Raw genomic sequence first — 16,947 nt, forward strand, 5'->3', positions numbered from 1 at the left:
AAAAAGGAACTATAGTGCCCATATTTTAAAAAGGGAAGAAAGAGAAACCGGGGAACTTCAGACCAGTCAGCCTCACTTCAGCCCTCAGCAAAATCATGGAGCAGGTCCTCAAGGAATCCATTTTGAAGCACTTGGAGGAGAAGAAGGTGATCAGAAACAGTCAGCATGGAGTCATCAAGGGCAAGTCATGCCTGACCAACCTGATTGCCTTCTATGATGAGATAACTGGCTCTGGATATGGGGAAAGCGGTGGATGTGATATATCTTGACTTTAGCAAAGCTTTTCATACGGTCTCCCACAGTATTTTTGCCAACAAGTTAAAGAAGTATGAATTGGATGAATGGACTATAAGGTGAATAGAAAGCTGACTAGATTGTCAGGCTCAACAGGTAGTGATCAACCGCTCAATGTCTAGTTGGCAGCCAGTATCAAGTGGAGTGCCCCAGGGGTCGGTTTTTTTCAACATCTTTATTAATGATCTGGATGATGGGATGAATTGCACCCTCAGCAAGTTTGCAGATGACACTAAATTGGGGGGAGCGGTAGATATGCTGGAGGTTAGGGATAGGTTCAGAGTGACCTAGACAAATTAGAGGATTGGGCCAAAAGAAATCTGATGAGGTTCAACAAGGACAAGTGCAGAGTCCTGCACTTAGGAAGGAAGAATCCCATGCACCGCTACAGGCTGGGGACCAACGGGCTAAGCAGCAGTTCTGCAGAAAAGGACCTGGGGATTACAGTGGACCAGAAGCTGGATATGAGTCAGCAGTGTACCCTTGTTGCCAAGAAGGCCAATGGCATATTGGGCTGTAGCAGGAAGGCCAAACCACAACTGGAATTGCAGCTAGCAAGGGATGTGAAGGGTAACAAGAAGGGTTTCTAGAGGTATGTACCCTTGTTGCCAAGAAGGTTAATGGCATGTTGGGCTGCATTAGTAGGAGCATTGCCAGCAGATCGAGGGAAGTAATTATTCCCCTCTATTCGGGGCTAGTGAGGCCACATCTGGAGTATTGTGTCCAGTTTTGGGCCCCCTACTACAGAAATGATATGGACAAATTGGAGAGAGTCCAGCAGAGGGCAATGAAAATTATTAGGGGGCTGGGACACATGACTTACAAGGAGAGGCTGAGGGAACTGAGCTTATTTAGTCTGCAGAAGAGAAGAGTGAGGGGGGATTTGATAGCAACCTTCAACTACCTGAAGGAGGGTTCCAAAGAGGATGGAGCTAGGCTGTTCTTAATGGTGGCAGATGACAGAACAAGAAGCAGTAGTCTCAAGTTGCAGTGGAGGAGGCCTAGGTTGGATATTAGGAAACACTATTTCACTAGGAGGATGGTGAAGCACTGGAATGGGTTACCTAGGGCGGTGGTGGAATCTCCATCCTTAGAGGTTTTTAAGGCCCAGCTTGACAAAGCCCTGGCTGGGATGATTTAGTTTGTGTTGGTGTTGGTCCTGCTCTGAGCAGGGGTTTGGACTAGATGACCTCCTGACGTCTCTTCCAGCCCTAATATTCTATGATTTTATGTATTGTTTCTCTATTAACATTTCATCACTGCCCTCCCCTTTACTGCACAAAAAAGGTGGTAGTTAAGCTTTAGTTACAAACTAAAATTAGCAAATTATAAACTATGTGCTGTCTGGTCTTGTTGTTTGTATATACTGTAATTTTGTTGCAAAAATGAAAGTTATTATATTACCTATATTTTTTAAATCAACTTTCCATCCTTCACATGTGTTTCAAGCTGTTAAAAGTTCTAGGGTAATCTCTGTAGGAGAAGACTAAAGTTAAGGAACATTTCAGGTTGATAAGCTCAAAATTCACTTCTAAAATTGCATTGAATTTTTTCTCAGTCAAAAGTTTTTTCATCCGTCCTCCTCAGTGAGTACTGCAGTTTAACATTTCAGATTATTTCCTGAGCAATCTACTCACTACTTACTTGATCATAGAATTAAGCAAGCAAAGTAGAGGTAAAGTATGATTCTGAGACTGCAAACTGAAGTGAAGCCAGCCCATAGTAGGTGTAATTGTAAGCGTATCAGAGTTTACTTCATCAGTTTAAAAGTTAAAATGAAAGTAAAATATAGGAACCTTTCATTTTTATGACTGGCCTCTGCTAGCTTCAATTTGTAACATGAGAATTGTTTCACTTATATTATAAACTACCCATTGACCAGGGTCACCACTAACCCAGCTATTTAAACAATGATATATATCTTACGCTGATTCTCCTTTGCTAAAAACTTCAGCAAAAATAGGATCTTCCCTCCTTTCTCCCCTCAGTTGTTTTTGTGCATTTGTTTGTTTTAAATCAAGCCATAATACTTTAGTCATTCCACTTACTGAGGGGTAAATAGAGTATTCTCTGTTGGGTGTGATCGTGTATATCTACTTTCCTGCTTCCTTTGACATTTTAAAGATTTTCAGAAAACATTTAATTGTTAATTGTTTTAATTGTTTCACTTTTATTGGAAGTGGGGTTGTTTTTAGAAGACTGACAAGATCCAATGTAACCTTCCTACTCTTCTTCTCTTTTCTTATTAGCTCCAAGGTTTCTTCCCTGTTCTTGTCTCTTCCTCTACTCCCTCCACTTGTAACAATCCTCTCTCCTTCCACCTCATGATCACACCTGCCCCACAGTGTGCAATACTTACTAGAAGTCAGCCAAATTAACAATGGCTACATTGTGAGGGCAGTTGGGGCCAGGTGCTCTTTTTTTAAGGAAAAATAATAACTTATGACTTAAAACCTTCAGGAACAACTAAGTTGTACAATAGCTAACCTGTGTAATCATCGGAGCTTACTTGCGTTATATTTATGCGCCATTCCCTAGTCACTGTCTTATTTCTATTTTTTTGTCACACTCATCTAGAGTGTGTTGTTTCAAATTAGATTGTAAGCTCTTTAGGACAGAGATCTCTGTACATGCGTGAGTTCAGCACCAAATTCTGCAATACAGGCAATTACCATAATAGAAATAATTGTATTCTTTCCTTTAAATACAAATGTGTTCATTTAACAGAAATTATTTCTAATAGCTTTTTCTTGCATAGAAGTTTACTTTGTTTGGCAGAGGAGGGAGGAAAGAAGGGAAAATAAATGAAACCCCAGCTACACTAGTTTGAATTGTGGGTGAGGGGGAAGCAGTGCTCTAATGAACAGAGTTTCAGTAAACTGCTAACTAGTCTTCATTGTATTGATCAGGTAGTCCTTCAGGCGTGCCTTCAGAAGAAGTCAAGAAAAATGTGCAACATGTAAGCCAATGTGCAGTCCCTCCACAAAAAAGAACAAGGCGGAAGCTCATGAACTCTCCAGCAACAGCGCAAAGTCCTAAAGCTTCTGAACAGTCTAGCCTTAGTTGCCTGGAGGATTCCCTCTGCAAGGAGGTTCGTCCTATTGTGTATACACCAGAAGTTTGCAGAAAATCTATGCCAATCTTTTGTACACAGACTGTGGTAAAGCAACCATTACAAGTGGCAAGTCTTCCCGAAGTTAACAATTGTAATGTAGACATTCATTTCCCTTTGAAAGAAGAGTGTGACATGGACTTCACATATAACGTGATACCACAGTGTGAACAGACAGACATGAACTCAACAGTGACTCTGTATGAAGGTACAAGTAACACAAATGACCCTTCTGCTGACCTGTCTGAAAAGGAGTCACACCTGTGCAGCAACAGCAGTGTTTTACAAAGGTAGTTATGTGCATCCGTGCATGAGGAGAATTCCTCATTCTTTTCCTATTCCTCTTTTCCTGCATGCTTTGTTTTATATTGCTTCTTTTTATGCAGTTAATCTGTTTTAGTTTTACTGTTTTTTATTCTTCTAGTAAACTTAAATAACTAATGCTGTGATTTTTTTTTTTCAAAAGTTCTCAGCATTGGTCATTGAGGTCAATAATAAAATTTCCATTGACTTCAGTGGGAGGAGAGTCAAGCCAACACTTAGCATTTTTGAAACTCCTATCCTGTTTTAATGAGACCTTAAAAACAAACTGCAAATTAAGTTGTTAAATTTTCTGGTCATTTTGGATGTATTTTGCTACCAAATATACTAGAGATGAGGTACAGGGCATTTAATGGGAATCAGGTACTATTCCCAGTACTGCTTCTGTGTGGCATTAGAAAAACTGAGATTCAGAGAAGTTAAGAAATGTTCCCATCTGTAAAATGGGGAAATACTAATCCTCCTTCGAAAGCACTTTTTAGTCCTCTGAGGAAAACTGCCATATAAATGTTAACTACTAATATCATAGTACCATGTTTTGGCTTTCAAAAGAAAAGTTATAAAGTATGTCCTTACCTTTCAAAAAAGACATTATAACTATTTCTGCTTTTTATTGGAATAAATTCATTTTATTACCAGTACTGTTTTTTTCAGCTGAAAAACACTTACTTGGCTAAAAGTGAAAAATAACTGTTTTCACACAGGATAGGGTCTTCATAATTTAAATTAGTATCTTATTTTAATTTCAGACTTGGTCTCCCATCACTGCTGAATAAAAATCCTGGTCCAATGCATGAGCAGCCATCTTATATGGCAATGACTTCGGCTGCTGAGAGAAAAAGGAAGTTATTAAGGTAATTTTAAAAACAGTGTCTGTTCCACTGCCATTCAAATGAGCTTTTACCTACTGCTTTCATTTTCATCACAATTCATTTTCATCACAATTCCCACATGTGAAGAAGTTTGTATCAAGTCACTGGTGTCCAGAAATATGAGAAATTATTCTGACCCACAATGGCTTTGACAATTCAGATTTAAGTATTAACCTTCCCAAGTTAATAAGGTTCTTAAGAGGATTTTTTTTATATGAACTGTTTTTTAGTTTTAGTAGAATCAGTACAGACTAACACTGCATTTTCCATAACTGTCTTACACTGTGTTTGGGAAAACGACTTCTGATTTAGAAGGGGAAATTGCATCATCAATTTGAAAATCAAATTTCTATCTGAAAATGTGCTTACTGTTACAGAAAACACTGAAGATTACCAACACTGAAAGAGAGAAGAATGTTTTTCATGCATTTGACATCACTTTGTGTGTGTTATCAATTTCACTGTTTTGTTAGTCAATTACAATTTCTGTCTCAACCATTATAACTTCACTTTCATGGACTGCACTACTTAGATCCTGAAAGAGGATGTTTACTAGTAATAGCAGCAGCAAAGCTGAAACTGGAAGGGCAGCAAGCAGGCTTCTATGCAAGGGAAGGGCATGGAGGATAAAGGGTGGCCTCATGTTTTGTGGAGTTACTCTGTGGCCTGTGAAAAATTGCTTCTGAACATCAGGGTAGTAGAAAAATACCTCTCACACCACACCAGTTTTTAAGAGTTTTTTTTTTTTTTGTTGTTGTTGTTTTTTTAATTTCAGGAGATGCTATTCAAGGGTCCTTTAGCAGAAAAATTTGTTTTTAATTAAAAACAAAAAAAATAGCATCCCTTTAAATAAGTTGCTGTTATAGATTGGCACTGGTTGATACAGTCAGTAATACATTCCAGCATAAGTTATTTTTTAATGTATGAATGAAGACTCTATCCATAAAATGCTTCTGGAGAAGTCATGAATCCTGATATCAAGTTTCAAGTAGTTGTTTGGGTTTTTTTAATATTATTAGCACATTTGAGTGAGAAATGCAACCCTAATTTTATGAGTGTTTATCATTTTAAAAAAAAACAAATCTTCAGTTATTCCTAATTTAGCAAAGGCACAGGCTGCAGAAATGTTCTGGTACCTTTTTAAAACAGGTCTGTTCTTCCTGGAAGTTCAGTACACTCACTCATTCCAAGAAGTGAAGAAGCTCCATGCTCATGCTTTAGTTGACATCAATTTAAATTTAAAAGGAAGTGTTCTGTTGTTGCTTTCTGGGCTGGAGAGGTATCTTTTGTATTTCCACATATTCTCAAATAATTATGAGTTGAGCTAAACAATCCAGATACCTGTGGCATTTCGTCAAAGCAGTGCACAGCATTCTAAGGAAAAATAACTAAATTTCTCAGAGTACATGAAATGCCTCAGTTAAGTTTGCTACAAAATCACTCACTAATTCCTAAGGTTAAGAGGTTAATCCTAGAAATGTACATAATTACCATTTTTGTTTCTGAAACTTTCTTTTGCCTGATTAGATGCAAATATTATGTAACAGTAAAAACTCTTCTACATTGAAGCATTCCACTGTCTTCCATTTAAACCACTAAAGTCATACAACCTAATCACCCCCCCAAAACAGCTGCTTCACTATCCCCACCCCCACTTCTCCCACACACTTTTTCCTGCTATCCGAACCAGGATAACTTTTAGAGGAAACCTCAGGACTTGCTCTCTCAGTAATACTCTCTTCTCTTCCTCCCTAAAATCATGCTGTCTGACCACAAGCAACACACTCATTCCTAAAACCAGATGAGACACATTTCACCCTCTCTTATCTAATACTGGGTGGGGGAGAGAGAAGGGAACCATATTCTTGTTTATGGAGAAGGAAGAGAGATAGCATTCCTTATATTTTCCTCCTCTCCCCCCCACCGCCCCACGCCCTCCCTTCACCAAATATATCCCTCGCAATCCAGCATCGAAATACAAAGTCTAAATCTCAACCATCCCTCCCCCAACACACACACACACACACTTGCTAAACATAGTAACCAGTAACCCTGGTTCCCAGGCCAGTGACTGGAAGCCAGTCATTAGTAACATGGGGAGGAAGGGGGGAGGGTCCCTTGCTAAAGGCTCCTCACATGCCCCCACTGAGTGTGGATCCTCTTCTCAGGAGCCAGGCTTCAGAGACAAAGGGGCCCCAGCAGGAAGCAGATCCTAGCCTTAATCAGTTTTCCTGTTTGCTGTGTATTTGAGTAGAACACAAGCTTTTTAACAAAACAGCCTTTAAACCAGAGTTCTATAAAGTATGAAGGATGGTGCTATAAAATACTGTTAGAGAAACAAGAAAACATGTAGAAATGTGGCTGTGGTTTATATTTTAAAAATTACTGTATCTGGATTTCAAAGTTGTCTTACAGAATCAGGTCATGGAGGATGAGCAGGACAATAGTGGTAGGAGTGTGATGTCACTGACAACTTCATGTTCATTGTAGTTCATTGTCATGCTTTAATTCCATTAGTTGAAATACTATAAAATACTGGTTTTTTTTTTCTTTTAGTAAACTGTCAGCTTCAACCACCTTCTTTAAAGCTTAGCTGTGAAATGATTGTCTCCCTCCATCCATCCACCTCCACTATATGGAGGCAGAGGGAGAATTATTGTAGTAATGAAAAAATTGACTGAAGCAATATACACAGCTTGACCATTTCGAGACCTTTTTATTCATGTGACATCTGGTTTCTGTTTAGTACGCTTATGTCCTTAATTATGACCATCCAATTAGCATCCATTGCTTCCCAAATATCAATGGAATTTTGGACTACATTGTTTCATGAAATGATATACTTGTTTGTTTTTATTTTCACAATTAATACATTCCTACAATATTGTACTACAAAGCTTTAAAAGAAAAGTGTTTGAAATGAAATCTGAAGACAGCCACCAGAAAGAAAATTGAGTTTATTCTGTTGCATTTTTTTAGTAAGACCCACTAATACTAGGTGATACTGTTTAATATGACAGGTTTCAGAGTAACAGCCGTGTTAGTCTGTATTCGCAAAAAGAAAAGGAGGACTTGTGGCACCTTAGAGACTAACCAATTTATTTGAGCATAAGCTTTCGTGAGCTACAGCTCCCTTCATCGGATGTATACTGTGGAAAGTACAGAAGATCTTTTTATATACACAAACCATGAAAAAATGGGTGTTTACCACTACAAAAGGTTTTCTCTCCCCCCGCCCCACTCTCCTGCTGGTAATAGCTTATCTAAAGTGATCACTCTCCTTACAATGTGTATGATAATCAAGTTGGGCCATTTCCCGCACAAATCCAGGCTTTCTCCCCACTTTAGATAAGCTATTACCAACAGGAGAGTGGGTTTGTGGGGGGGTGGAGAAAACCTGGATTTGTGCTGGAAATGGCCCAACTTGATTATCATACACATTGTAAGGAGAGTGATCACTTTAGAAAAGCTATTACCAACAGGAGAGTGGGGCGGCGGGAGAGAAAACCTTTTGTAGTGGTAAACACCCATTTTTTCATGGTTTGTGTATAAAAAGATCTTCTGTACTTTCCACAGTATGCATCCGATGAAGTGAGCTGTAGCTCACGAAAGCTTATGCTCAAATAAATTGGTTAGCCTCTAAGGTGCCACAAGTACTCCTTTTCTTTTTACTGTTTAATATGTTTTCAGACTGCATGTCCTGAAATACCAAGGTACAGTGAGAGGGCTTAACATTGCTTCACTAAAAGTAAATTTTTTATTTGCCTTTTTTTCAAGTTCTGTGCCAAACAGTGGGTTAAATAGCCTGCAAAATCCTGTGTCTGCAAAGCGTATTCGACAGGATATCTTGTTAGGTCATAAACCTTTACGAGTGCCCAAAAAAGCAGGTAAGTGTCAAAACTATAACTTATGATATTAAACTGAAATTTGTGGCCATGGCTGGTTGTGTAGGAGGTCCAAGATTAAATTCTGACATTTACAATTTCTCATTTTCATGGTTTGCTGCTGTGATCAGTCAGCTAAGCTGTTTACTGAATATGGTATGTCCACTCATTTAAAAAACAAACACCAAAAAACAACAAACACCCAACTTGGAATAAGTTTAGTCAATTATTGGGTCTTGATTAGATGTGGTCCCAGTATTCCAAGTTTATAACAAATGTAAATGATAAAAACATCATCTTTATAGGTACTTGAATGATTTTAATCACTCTAAAAGCATACTCTTCACTGGTAGCAGGTTTGATCTGGCACAGTCGCATTGACAAGCATCAGCTTTAAGTGCCTGCTATGGAATTTCCAGATCTGCTTTTATTGAGAAATAAAATAATCTCTTAAGCACTTTGCCAAACCTTTCTTGAATGCTTGCTTCATCTTTTAACACAGCACTGATTACTTTTCCAACTAGAGATTTATGAGATAAATTTTTGATACCGTTTGGGAAAACACAGTAGTGAAGTTGAGAAGATGAAATTTGCAAGCAATATTTAAGGATTCTTTAGCCACTAGCAATTGTTTACAATACTGTAGGTCAGTGGTTCTCAAAGCCGGTCCACCACTTGTTCAGGGAAAGCCCCTGGTGCGCCGGACCGGTTTCTTTACCTGCCGCGTCCGCAGATTCGGCCGATCACAGCTCCCACTGGCCGCGGTTCGCCGGTCCAGGCCAATGGGGGCTGCGGGAAGTGGCGCGGGCCAAGGGACGTGCTGGCCACCCTTCCTGCAGCCCCCATTGGCCTGGAGCAGTGAACCGCAGCCAGTGGGAGCCACGATCGGCTGAACCTGTGGATGCGGCAGGTAAACAAATCGGTCCGGCGCGCCAGGGGCTTTCCCTGAACAAGTGGCGGACCGGCTTTGAGAACCACTGCTGTAGGTGGTGTTCCCAAAACATTCTGTAAAACGTGGTTATAATAGTGACTTGCAAGAAACTTCTGTCTGAGATGTAGAAAACTCTGTTATAACAAAGTCTATTACTGATTAAAAATGTATGAAGAGCATTTGTCCCACAATTTTCCAAAAAAGTGTGGCTTTCTTAGTTCTAAATTAACATTTCGTCTCTGTGTGCTCGGAGTGCCCATTGTAGATGCTAATGTATTTTATATTATTGTTAGTTTCCTCGCATTGAAGGGTGTGTTACACAAGGATTAAACCCAAGTAATCTGTTGCAAATTTGCCTCAAACTAAAACACCCAAAACTAAGTCTATTTTGTATTAGAAAGAACTGTCCAGGTTCATGTATTCTAACTGTCCTCCTTCCCACTTGGCAAATATCCCTTGAACCTTTTTGCCTTGAAACAACAGCTGCTGAAAGCAAGATTTAAAAGTCAAACTGTGACATCTTAATAATTGTAAAAGTAAATTATCTTCCCTAATCTCGTTCTCCCCAGCTAGTGTTTCACACAGATTTCTCTCTTAACTGGTCCTTTTGTCACCTCAGCTCACTCTTGATTTTACACCTTTTAAGCTCCTATTTACTCTTGGTCTTCATCTCCAAATGAATTTTTACTAAGTATCCTTACTCTCATCTTTCCAAAAACTTGTGAAGCCCACCTGTTCTATGAAAACTTCCACACAGAGCAACCATAACTAAAGCTGATCAGAACATTTTTGACTAAATGTTCTTTATTAAAATGTGTTGCTTTGTCAAAGCCAAAATGTATTTATTTTCATGAAGTTTTCTACAAAACGTTTCTGAGGTCCAGGGTAGACACTCTAGTCGCTTCCGAAGACTTTTTTCATCCAAACACAGACATTTTGACTGTGCCACAGGACTCTTTACCGCTTAGACATTTTGACATAACTGTGTTTCAAAAAAAATGTTCAAAGGATTTGGTTTTCCTTCCACAAATTTCAAAAGTTGTCAAACGGAATATTTACTCTCTGGACAGCTCTTAACCATAATCCCATACGATGTATTCTATAATATCTTGCATAGTCCTGTACATTTTTGTCAGGACTTCAGTTTCATTTTTATTTGTGGAAAGCAACCTCACACCAGTGTTACTATCCTCTTTCATCAGGATTTTAGATGTATTGTCCCTTTCTTTAACAGTGCATACAGAATCTAAAACAAAAGCTGAATGCTTTCTGTAACTTTATGTATAGGAAGAGATAATATGGAAAACTCTGAGCTAGATTGTGGACTATGTCAGAACTGAATTCAGCACGGCTCAGGAATGGGGAGGATGCCAAAATGATTTTAAAGCTACCTATGCCTTCCCTCCTCTACCATTCTTAGTCATTCCCAATGGTGGCATAATCCTCTTGTACAATTTAGAGTAGGTTGAAGGCTACTCTACGTTTCATTCTGCTGACTTTAGCTTAAAGGCATGCTCTGGTCACATACCCTTTCCCACAGACAAAATCTAGTAATAGTATAGTTGCAATAGAATAGTGTAGTTTTTTTGAAAGTTTATAGTAGACAGACAGGCTTCTGTACTTCTGTGTACAGTGCTATCTCCACGTTACTTATTTCTACCAAGTGTTGGGAAATAAGGGATACCAACGTCAATTTCTGTAACTGAATTGTTAAGGAATCATGTATTTGAGTACCTAGTTTAATACTGCAAAATATTAGACATACCGAAAAGATTTTTTTTAAAGAAAAGGGATAAATACAAGTTAGTTTTCCTGCCTTTCAGGCATTTAGTAACACATACTTCAGATATGTCATGTGCTTAAATACCATGTCACTGAGGTCAAGAAGAAAGAGTTCTGCTCTTACGATAGTAGCAGTTTTGTTTCCAAAAAGGCATGCTTCTGGGGAAAGAATGAGGTGGTGCTCAATAGCTAACAGTAAGTTCTGTTGGGTTTTTTTCAAATTGAGTTAGGTAAATTTGTCTACGTACAAATTTGAATAGGGTATTAGGCATACTAGAGAATAAAGTGTCAAATATATATCTACATATATTATGTATACATTATATAGTTCCTTTCAATAAGGCACAAAGTTAAGTGGAGTCCTATAACTCCTTTACTGGTCATGTTTCTGTATCTTCCACTACAAACTTAGCAGAGCAAATTATCTTCTCACCTAGGAGAGCTGGCTTTTTTTTTTTTTTTTTTTTAATAATGAAAACTAGACGCTGATAAATGTAGAAAAAGCTGTAGAATCCACACACTATCTCACAAGGTTGCCCCCAACATGAAACAAAATAAAGAAACAACGCTCATGCTTTTTGAAAGAGGGTTGTTGTTTTTTAACATGACATCTATTTCTTCATTAGGAATTGGAACAAGAAGCCGGAAACAAGAACCAAATATGCAGAGAAACCTTGTTAGAAGTCTTTCTGAAGGAAATGTAACATTGGGTCTGAAATCAAGGACATCAACAAATCTTTTAATTCGTCTTTCTAAGAAAAAGTAAGATTTAGATGTGATGCTCATCATTTCAGGCAGGACTGGAAGCATTCAAGTAAAGGATGGACTTTGATTTTTCCCTGCTGCGGTATTTCTTGTCTGAGACTTATCAGCCCATGTCTGCCACTGTAATGCACAATTCTAGAATGATCACTTACCTTTCCAAGGAGGATTTCATTGAAATATATCTTTACAATTTAAATTTTACAAAACTTTTTAATGGACGCCCATTCTGACTTCCCATAAACATATACAGACTTTTACTACTGTGTTTTAGCAAGAGAATAGAAACGAGTCATTGGGCTTGGGGATGACGACTGTGATGTCCACTTATTTCATGATGCTGTTTCCATAACCCTTTCAAGCATAATAATAAATTACTGCCTTGCAGTAGTCAAACTCTTCAGGAACCGGTAGTGTCAGCTTTTTTAAGAAATCCCTTTTTAACATCACTTACAAATTCTCAGTCTTTATTATGATACATCAAATGTTTAAATAATTAGAACATTGAGTTTATTGCTTTTATGCTTTTCACTGAAATTTTCTACTATTAAACTTTCATTTTTCATTTACAAATAAATGAAACAGCCCCTTATATTAACATATTCATGCTTTAGGCATTGGAATGTCAATTTGTTCTAAAATATTAATGTGGTGATGTAGGGTGATAGCACCAACAGGGTACCAGGAGACAGGAAAAGAGTTTACTAGAAATTTTTTTTAAATGGTAGCCGTAATATTTTGAGCTCAGACTTTTAATTTGACAATTTTTAATCTGTTGTTTAACCTAATTGCTTGAACAACTTAAAAAACAGCTCTGTATTTTGATGTTTTATAGTTTTCAAAACTCTAATTTTATTGTAAATAGGTGAATTATGTTAATAGTTCTGAATAAAGTTTTTTTAACTGTAAACAAAGAGTAGTAATGTTCTGTGAATTTAAAATTTAGAAAAAATGAGCTTCTTCTGTGGCTGCCTCTTCTAACCTAGAGACCATCTGAATTAATACTGGTTTTACTGGTAGTGTTTTAATAACTCTAGTTTGTGCTGGACATTTTGTCGTATGTCTTTAATCAGGTTAGCTTTGTGTGCTAATAATTATTTAATATTTAAATTTCACTAGGACCCAGGGACCCCAATCGTGATCATGATGACCCCATTATGTTAGGTCTCTGCAAACTTAAAATTAAACAAGGGGGTGACCCTGACCTATTGGGATGGCCTATTGACATCAGTGAGGGTTCTGCTATTGATTTGTGTGGCACTGGGATTTCCCATGAGTCCATGATGATAGATGTGACTAACATATGAAGTATGGACAAAATCATTTGTTTTGAAAAATTTCACTTATTTTTTGGAAAAGGTGAATCCAACAGTGTTTCATTTAATAAAATTGTCATATTTTTAATCATGTAAAAGAAATTATAATTTATGACCGCTTGGAAACTTAAAATGAAATCTGTTGTCTTCTATTTTTAATTTTCTTTATATAGTGTCTGTCATGAGAAATCAAGTACCAGAAGCAAACCTAACAATACAAATGGACTCTCCTAAAATCTTGACTTTTGTCTGATTTGCAAAAATGCACTCAGATGCCACAAAACATGCTGTTCATTCTAGCTTTAGCATGCCAAAGCATGATAAAGAAAATAGAAAATACGATCTGCATAATTCAGAATGAAAATAGTGTTGAGGTTTGGTGTCATTGTAATAATCTTGGATGCTATGGTAATGACGCTATATCAATACCTGAGTGGAACTAAGTGGTTCACTTTAAGGACTTGTCTATATGGGGACATCTAGGAAAGTTCATCCAAATTAACTCAAGGTGTGAATTTGAAGTGGATTAGTTAAATAGCATTAAACCCTTGTATGAACACCCTCATTCAAAATTAAAGTGGTCTTAATTCAGTTTATTTTAATTTACTTGTCCCTGTGTAGAGAATCCCTAATAATTATCATCTTACATGTGAAAACAGTGCTCTTGAAAGCAAATTTTAGTTTGTGAACTTTGGATTCCAGTACAGCTAGGATCATGAATAACAGTTTATTTGAATAAAATGTTTCATTTGTATATCTTCCAAATTCTCATTGTGTAATATACTATATGTGCCGGGGAACTCTATGCTGATACTGCTTCATGTCTGCATTAAGTATGTTGGTTTTAGCTATAAAATGCAAACTTAGTGCTCTTTGCTTTCACTACCTCAGAAGTTCAAAAATACACATAAGGCTGTTTCTACCAGTTTTGGAAAAGTTCTTAGGTGATTAATTATTCCATCAATGAGGTCTTCATATTTTTATTGAGCAATATAGATTTTATTAATTTTAATGTATTTTGCTTACATTTTGCATGGAATGCTTAAGATCACCCTGAAAGAAACCCACAAAGCAAGTATGTTGAGAAAAATATGGCCACCGCACATATTATCAGGGTAATGTGATAACACTAATCTTAAATTTATATTTAGAACTGAACTAGAAGAAAGTACAGAACAACAAAATGTTAGTAGCTTCACACATCTACACACAAGTCATCCAACTAGACATACCAATGTATTTAGAGCCCGTTGAAGTGAGTTTATCAGAGCATTCGGTAAGGAACATGTTTCTGGACTGGAACCATGGTCCCTACCTCTGCCTTTCCTGGGCTATTAATAGTTCAAGCTTTTTACCAATAGTAAACTTCAATAACTGAATGGCAGGTAACTAGTCTTCTGTGCGGTTAGGTGCTATTTTATGCTCCCAGTCTTTCCATTCTCCACAGGAAAAGTGCTAACTGGATTTCTTTATTTCTATCTGCAGCCTTTCTGAACCACCCCCATCCTGAATGCCTCCTTATTCTTTCATCCAAAATGATCCCACCCCTTTCCTGATTGACCCTAATGAACACTTCTTCCTTTTATCTCCCTTTCCACTACCCCATACTTCTATACTTTCATCCACAAAGCCAGTGTTCCACATACCCAACCATCCCACACTTCTCCAACCCAACCTTCCTACTGCTCCCCACGCTCTCTCCCAGCAGGTAGGATGAGGTGGAGCTCATAAACATTTATAGGACCTCATCACTATCTTGTAATCTTCATTCTGTGTTTGCGGAGCAATCAGGTTAACAAGAAATTTGGTAGGGCCCTAATTTTAAATGGGTTTAGTGACTTCTAATGTTTTTTTTTTTTAAGTACTATGATTAAGTGGTCCAAGCTTTTCTGTTTTTAATAGGAAACTTTAATATCCTTGAACAGTAGTCCTCACACTGGATCGTGATCCCAAAGTGGGTTGCAACCCTATTTTAATGGGGTTGCCAGGGCCAGTGTTAGACTTTCAAAGGATTTAGGGCTGAAGCCAAAGCCTGAGCCCTGCTGCCCAGGGCTGACGCTAAAGCCCAAAGGTTTCAGCCCAGGGCAGCAGGGCTTGGGCTCCGGCCCACCCCTGCCCAGAGTCATTTAGTAATTTTTGTTGGCAGAAGGGGGTCACGGTGCAATGAAGTTTGAGAACCACTGTCCTAGAAGATCCCCTCCTCACAAAAAGCTACGGACCAATAGTTTATGCTATCAGTGCCTGCCTCAAAGCCCATTGAAGACAATCAGAAGACCCCAAATGTCTTCAATGCACTTTAGATCAGGCCCTCTATGCTTACGTATTTAAATGTGTCGGTCATGCGTGTGTGCATGCACGAATGCACACCATTGAAAGCAGGCTTTTTTGACTCCCTGACTGGTACGGAGAAATGGCTTTTAGATGGAATTCGCTACCAAATTATATCTCTCATGCTGGGAGAGAATCTGTTTCTCACAGAACTGAGACCGGGGTGGGTGGCAGAAGAGTTTGGTTGATGTGACAAAACAAATTTCTGCATCCCAGCATCCCCCACAATTCTTGACATCTGGGATGCTCTCCTCCCTCTGCAGCTCATTAAGGTGGATTGGTGTTTTGGTGTAGCACGGTCTGGCCGCACCCCCTCTGTTGCTGCTTACTGCTAGATTCTCTGCCTCCATAGCAATACACAATGGTGGTTTCTTTTGCTTCTGCCCTTACTCCTTCTATTTTATCTTTTCTATTTTTTTGGGCAATGAAGAGCGGTTTTCTCTCTTCTCTGCATTCCTCCTCTCCCTGAGTTAATTAATCCTTTGGGGGTTTAACCGTCCCTGAACATCCACTGCAGCATCTCTCTGCTGGCTCCTCTGCCGCTTACAGGCATGGCAGAGCAGCCAAGAAAACACTTGGTCAAATCTAAGCATTGCTGTATACGTGAGGCAGCCTTCCCAGTCCCAACAGATGGTGAGTTGTGCCCAGACTGCATCCAGCCTTCCATCATAGAAACCTAGACGTGTGGGACTGGAAGGGACCTCAGTAGAACTTATAGTCCAGTCCCCAGCTCTCAAGGCAGGACTACGTAATAACTAGACCATTTCTGACAGGTGTTTGTCTAACCTGTTCTTAAAAACCTCCAATGATGGAGGTTCTACAACCTCCTTTGGTAATTTGTTCCAGTGCTTAACTACCTGACAGGAAGTTTTTCCTAATGTTTAACCTAAATCTTTCTTGCTTCAATTTAAGTCTATTATTTCTTGTCCTGACTTCAGTAGATAAGAACAACAATTTATCACCCTTTTCTTGATAACAACCTTTTACAGACTTAGACTATTATACCCTCCCCCAGTCTTCTTTTTCTCAGATTAAACAGACCCAGTTTTTCAATCTTTCCTCATAGGTCATGTTTTCTAGCTCTTTAATCATTTTTGTTGCTCTTCTCAGGACTTTCTCCAATCCGTCCACATCTTTCCCAAAATGTGGCACCCAGAACTGGACACAGTTCTCCAGCTGAGGCCTACTCAGTGTGGAATGGTACTTCTTGGGTCTTGTTTACCAACACTCTTGCTAATAAATCCCAAAATTATATTTGCTTTTTTTTGCAGCAGTGTTACCCTGTTGATTCATATTTTGCTTGTGATCCACAGTGACCCCCAGATCCCTTTCCGCAGTACTCCTT

The 16,947-nt window shown here is 38.5% G+C and overlaps 1 protein-coding gene across 1 annotated transcript in view; it reads left to right on the top strand.

Moving 5' to 3' along the window:
- KIF18A (kinesin family member 18A) overlaps positions 1-12,169 on the top strand; it is a 107,184-nt gene extending 95,015 nt beyond the window's left edge. The window contains exons 14-17 of the mRNA XM_074956964.1: positions 3,204-3,696; positions 4,477-4,581; positions 8,377-8,486; positions 11,823-12,169. Of these exons, the coding sequence (XP_074813065.1) occupies positions 3,204-3,696; positions 4,477-4,581; positions 8,377-8,486; positions 11,823-11,962 (848 nt within the window). The 3' untranslated portion in view covers positions 11,963-12,169. The remainder of the gene's footprint in view (positions 1-3,203; positions 3,697-4,476; positions 4,582-8,376; positions 8,487-11,822) is intronic.
- The last annotated feature ends 4,778 nt before the right edge of the window (positions 12,170-16,947 follow it).

Source organism: Natator depressus, chromosome 6 (genome assembly GCF_965152275.1).
Source record: "Natator depressus isolate rNatDep1 chromosome 6, rNatDep2.hap1, whole genome shotgun sequence".
Taxonomy (NCBI): Eukaryota; Metazoa; Chordata; order Testudines; family Cheloniidae; genus Natator; species Natator depressus.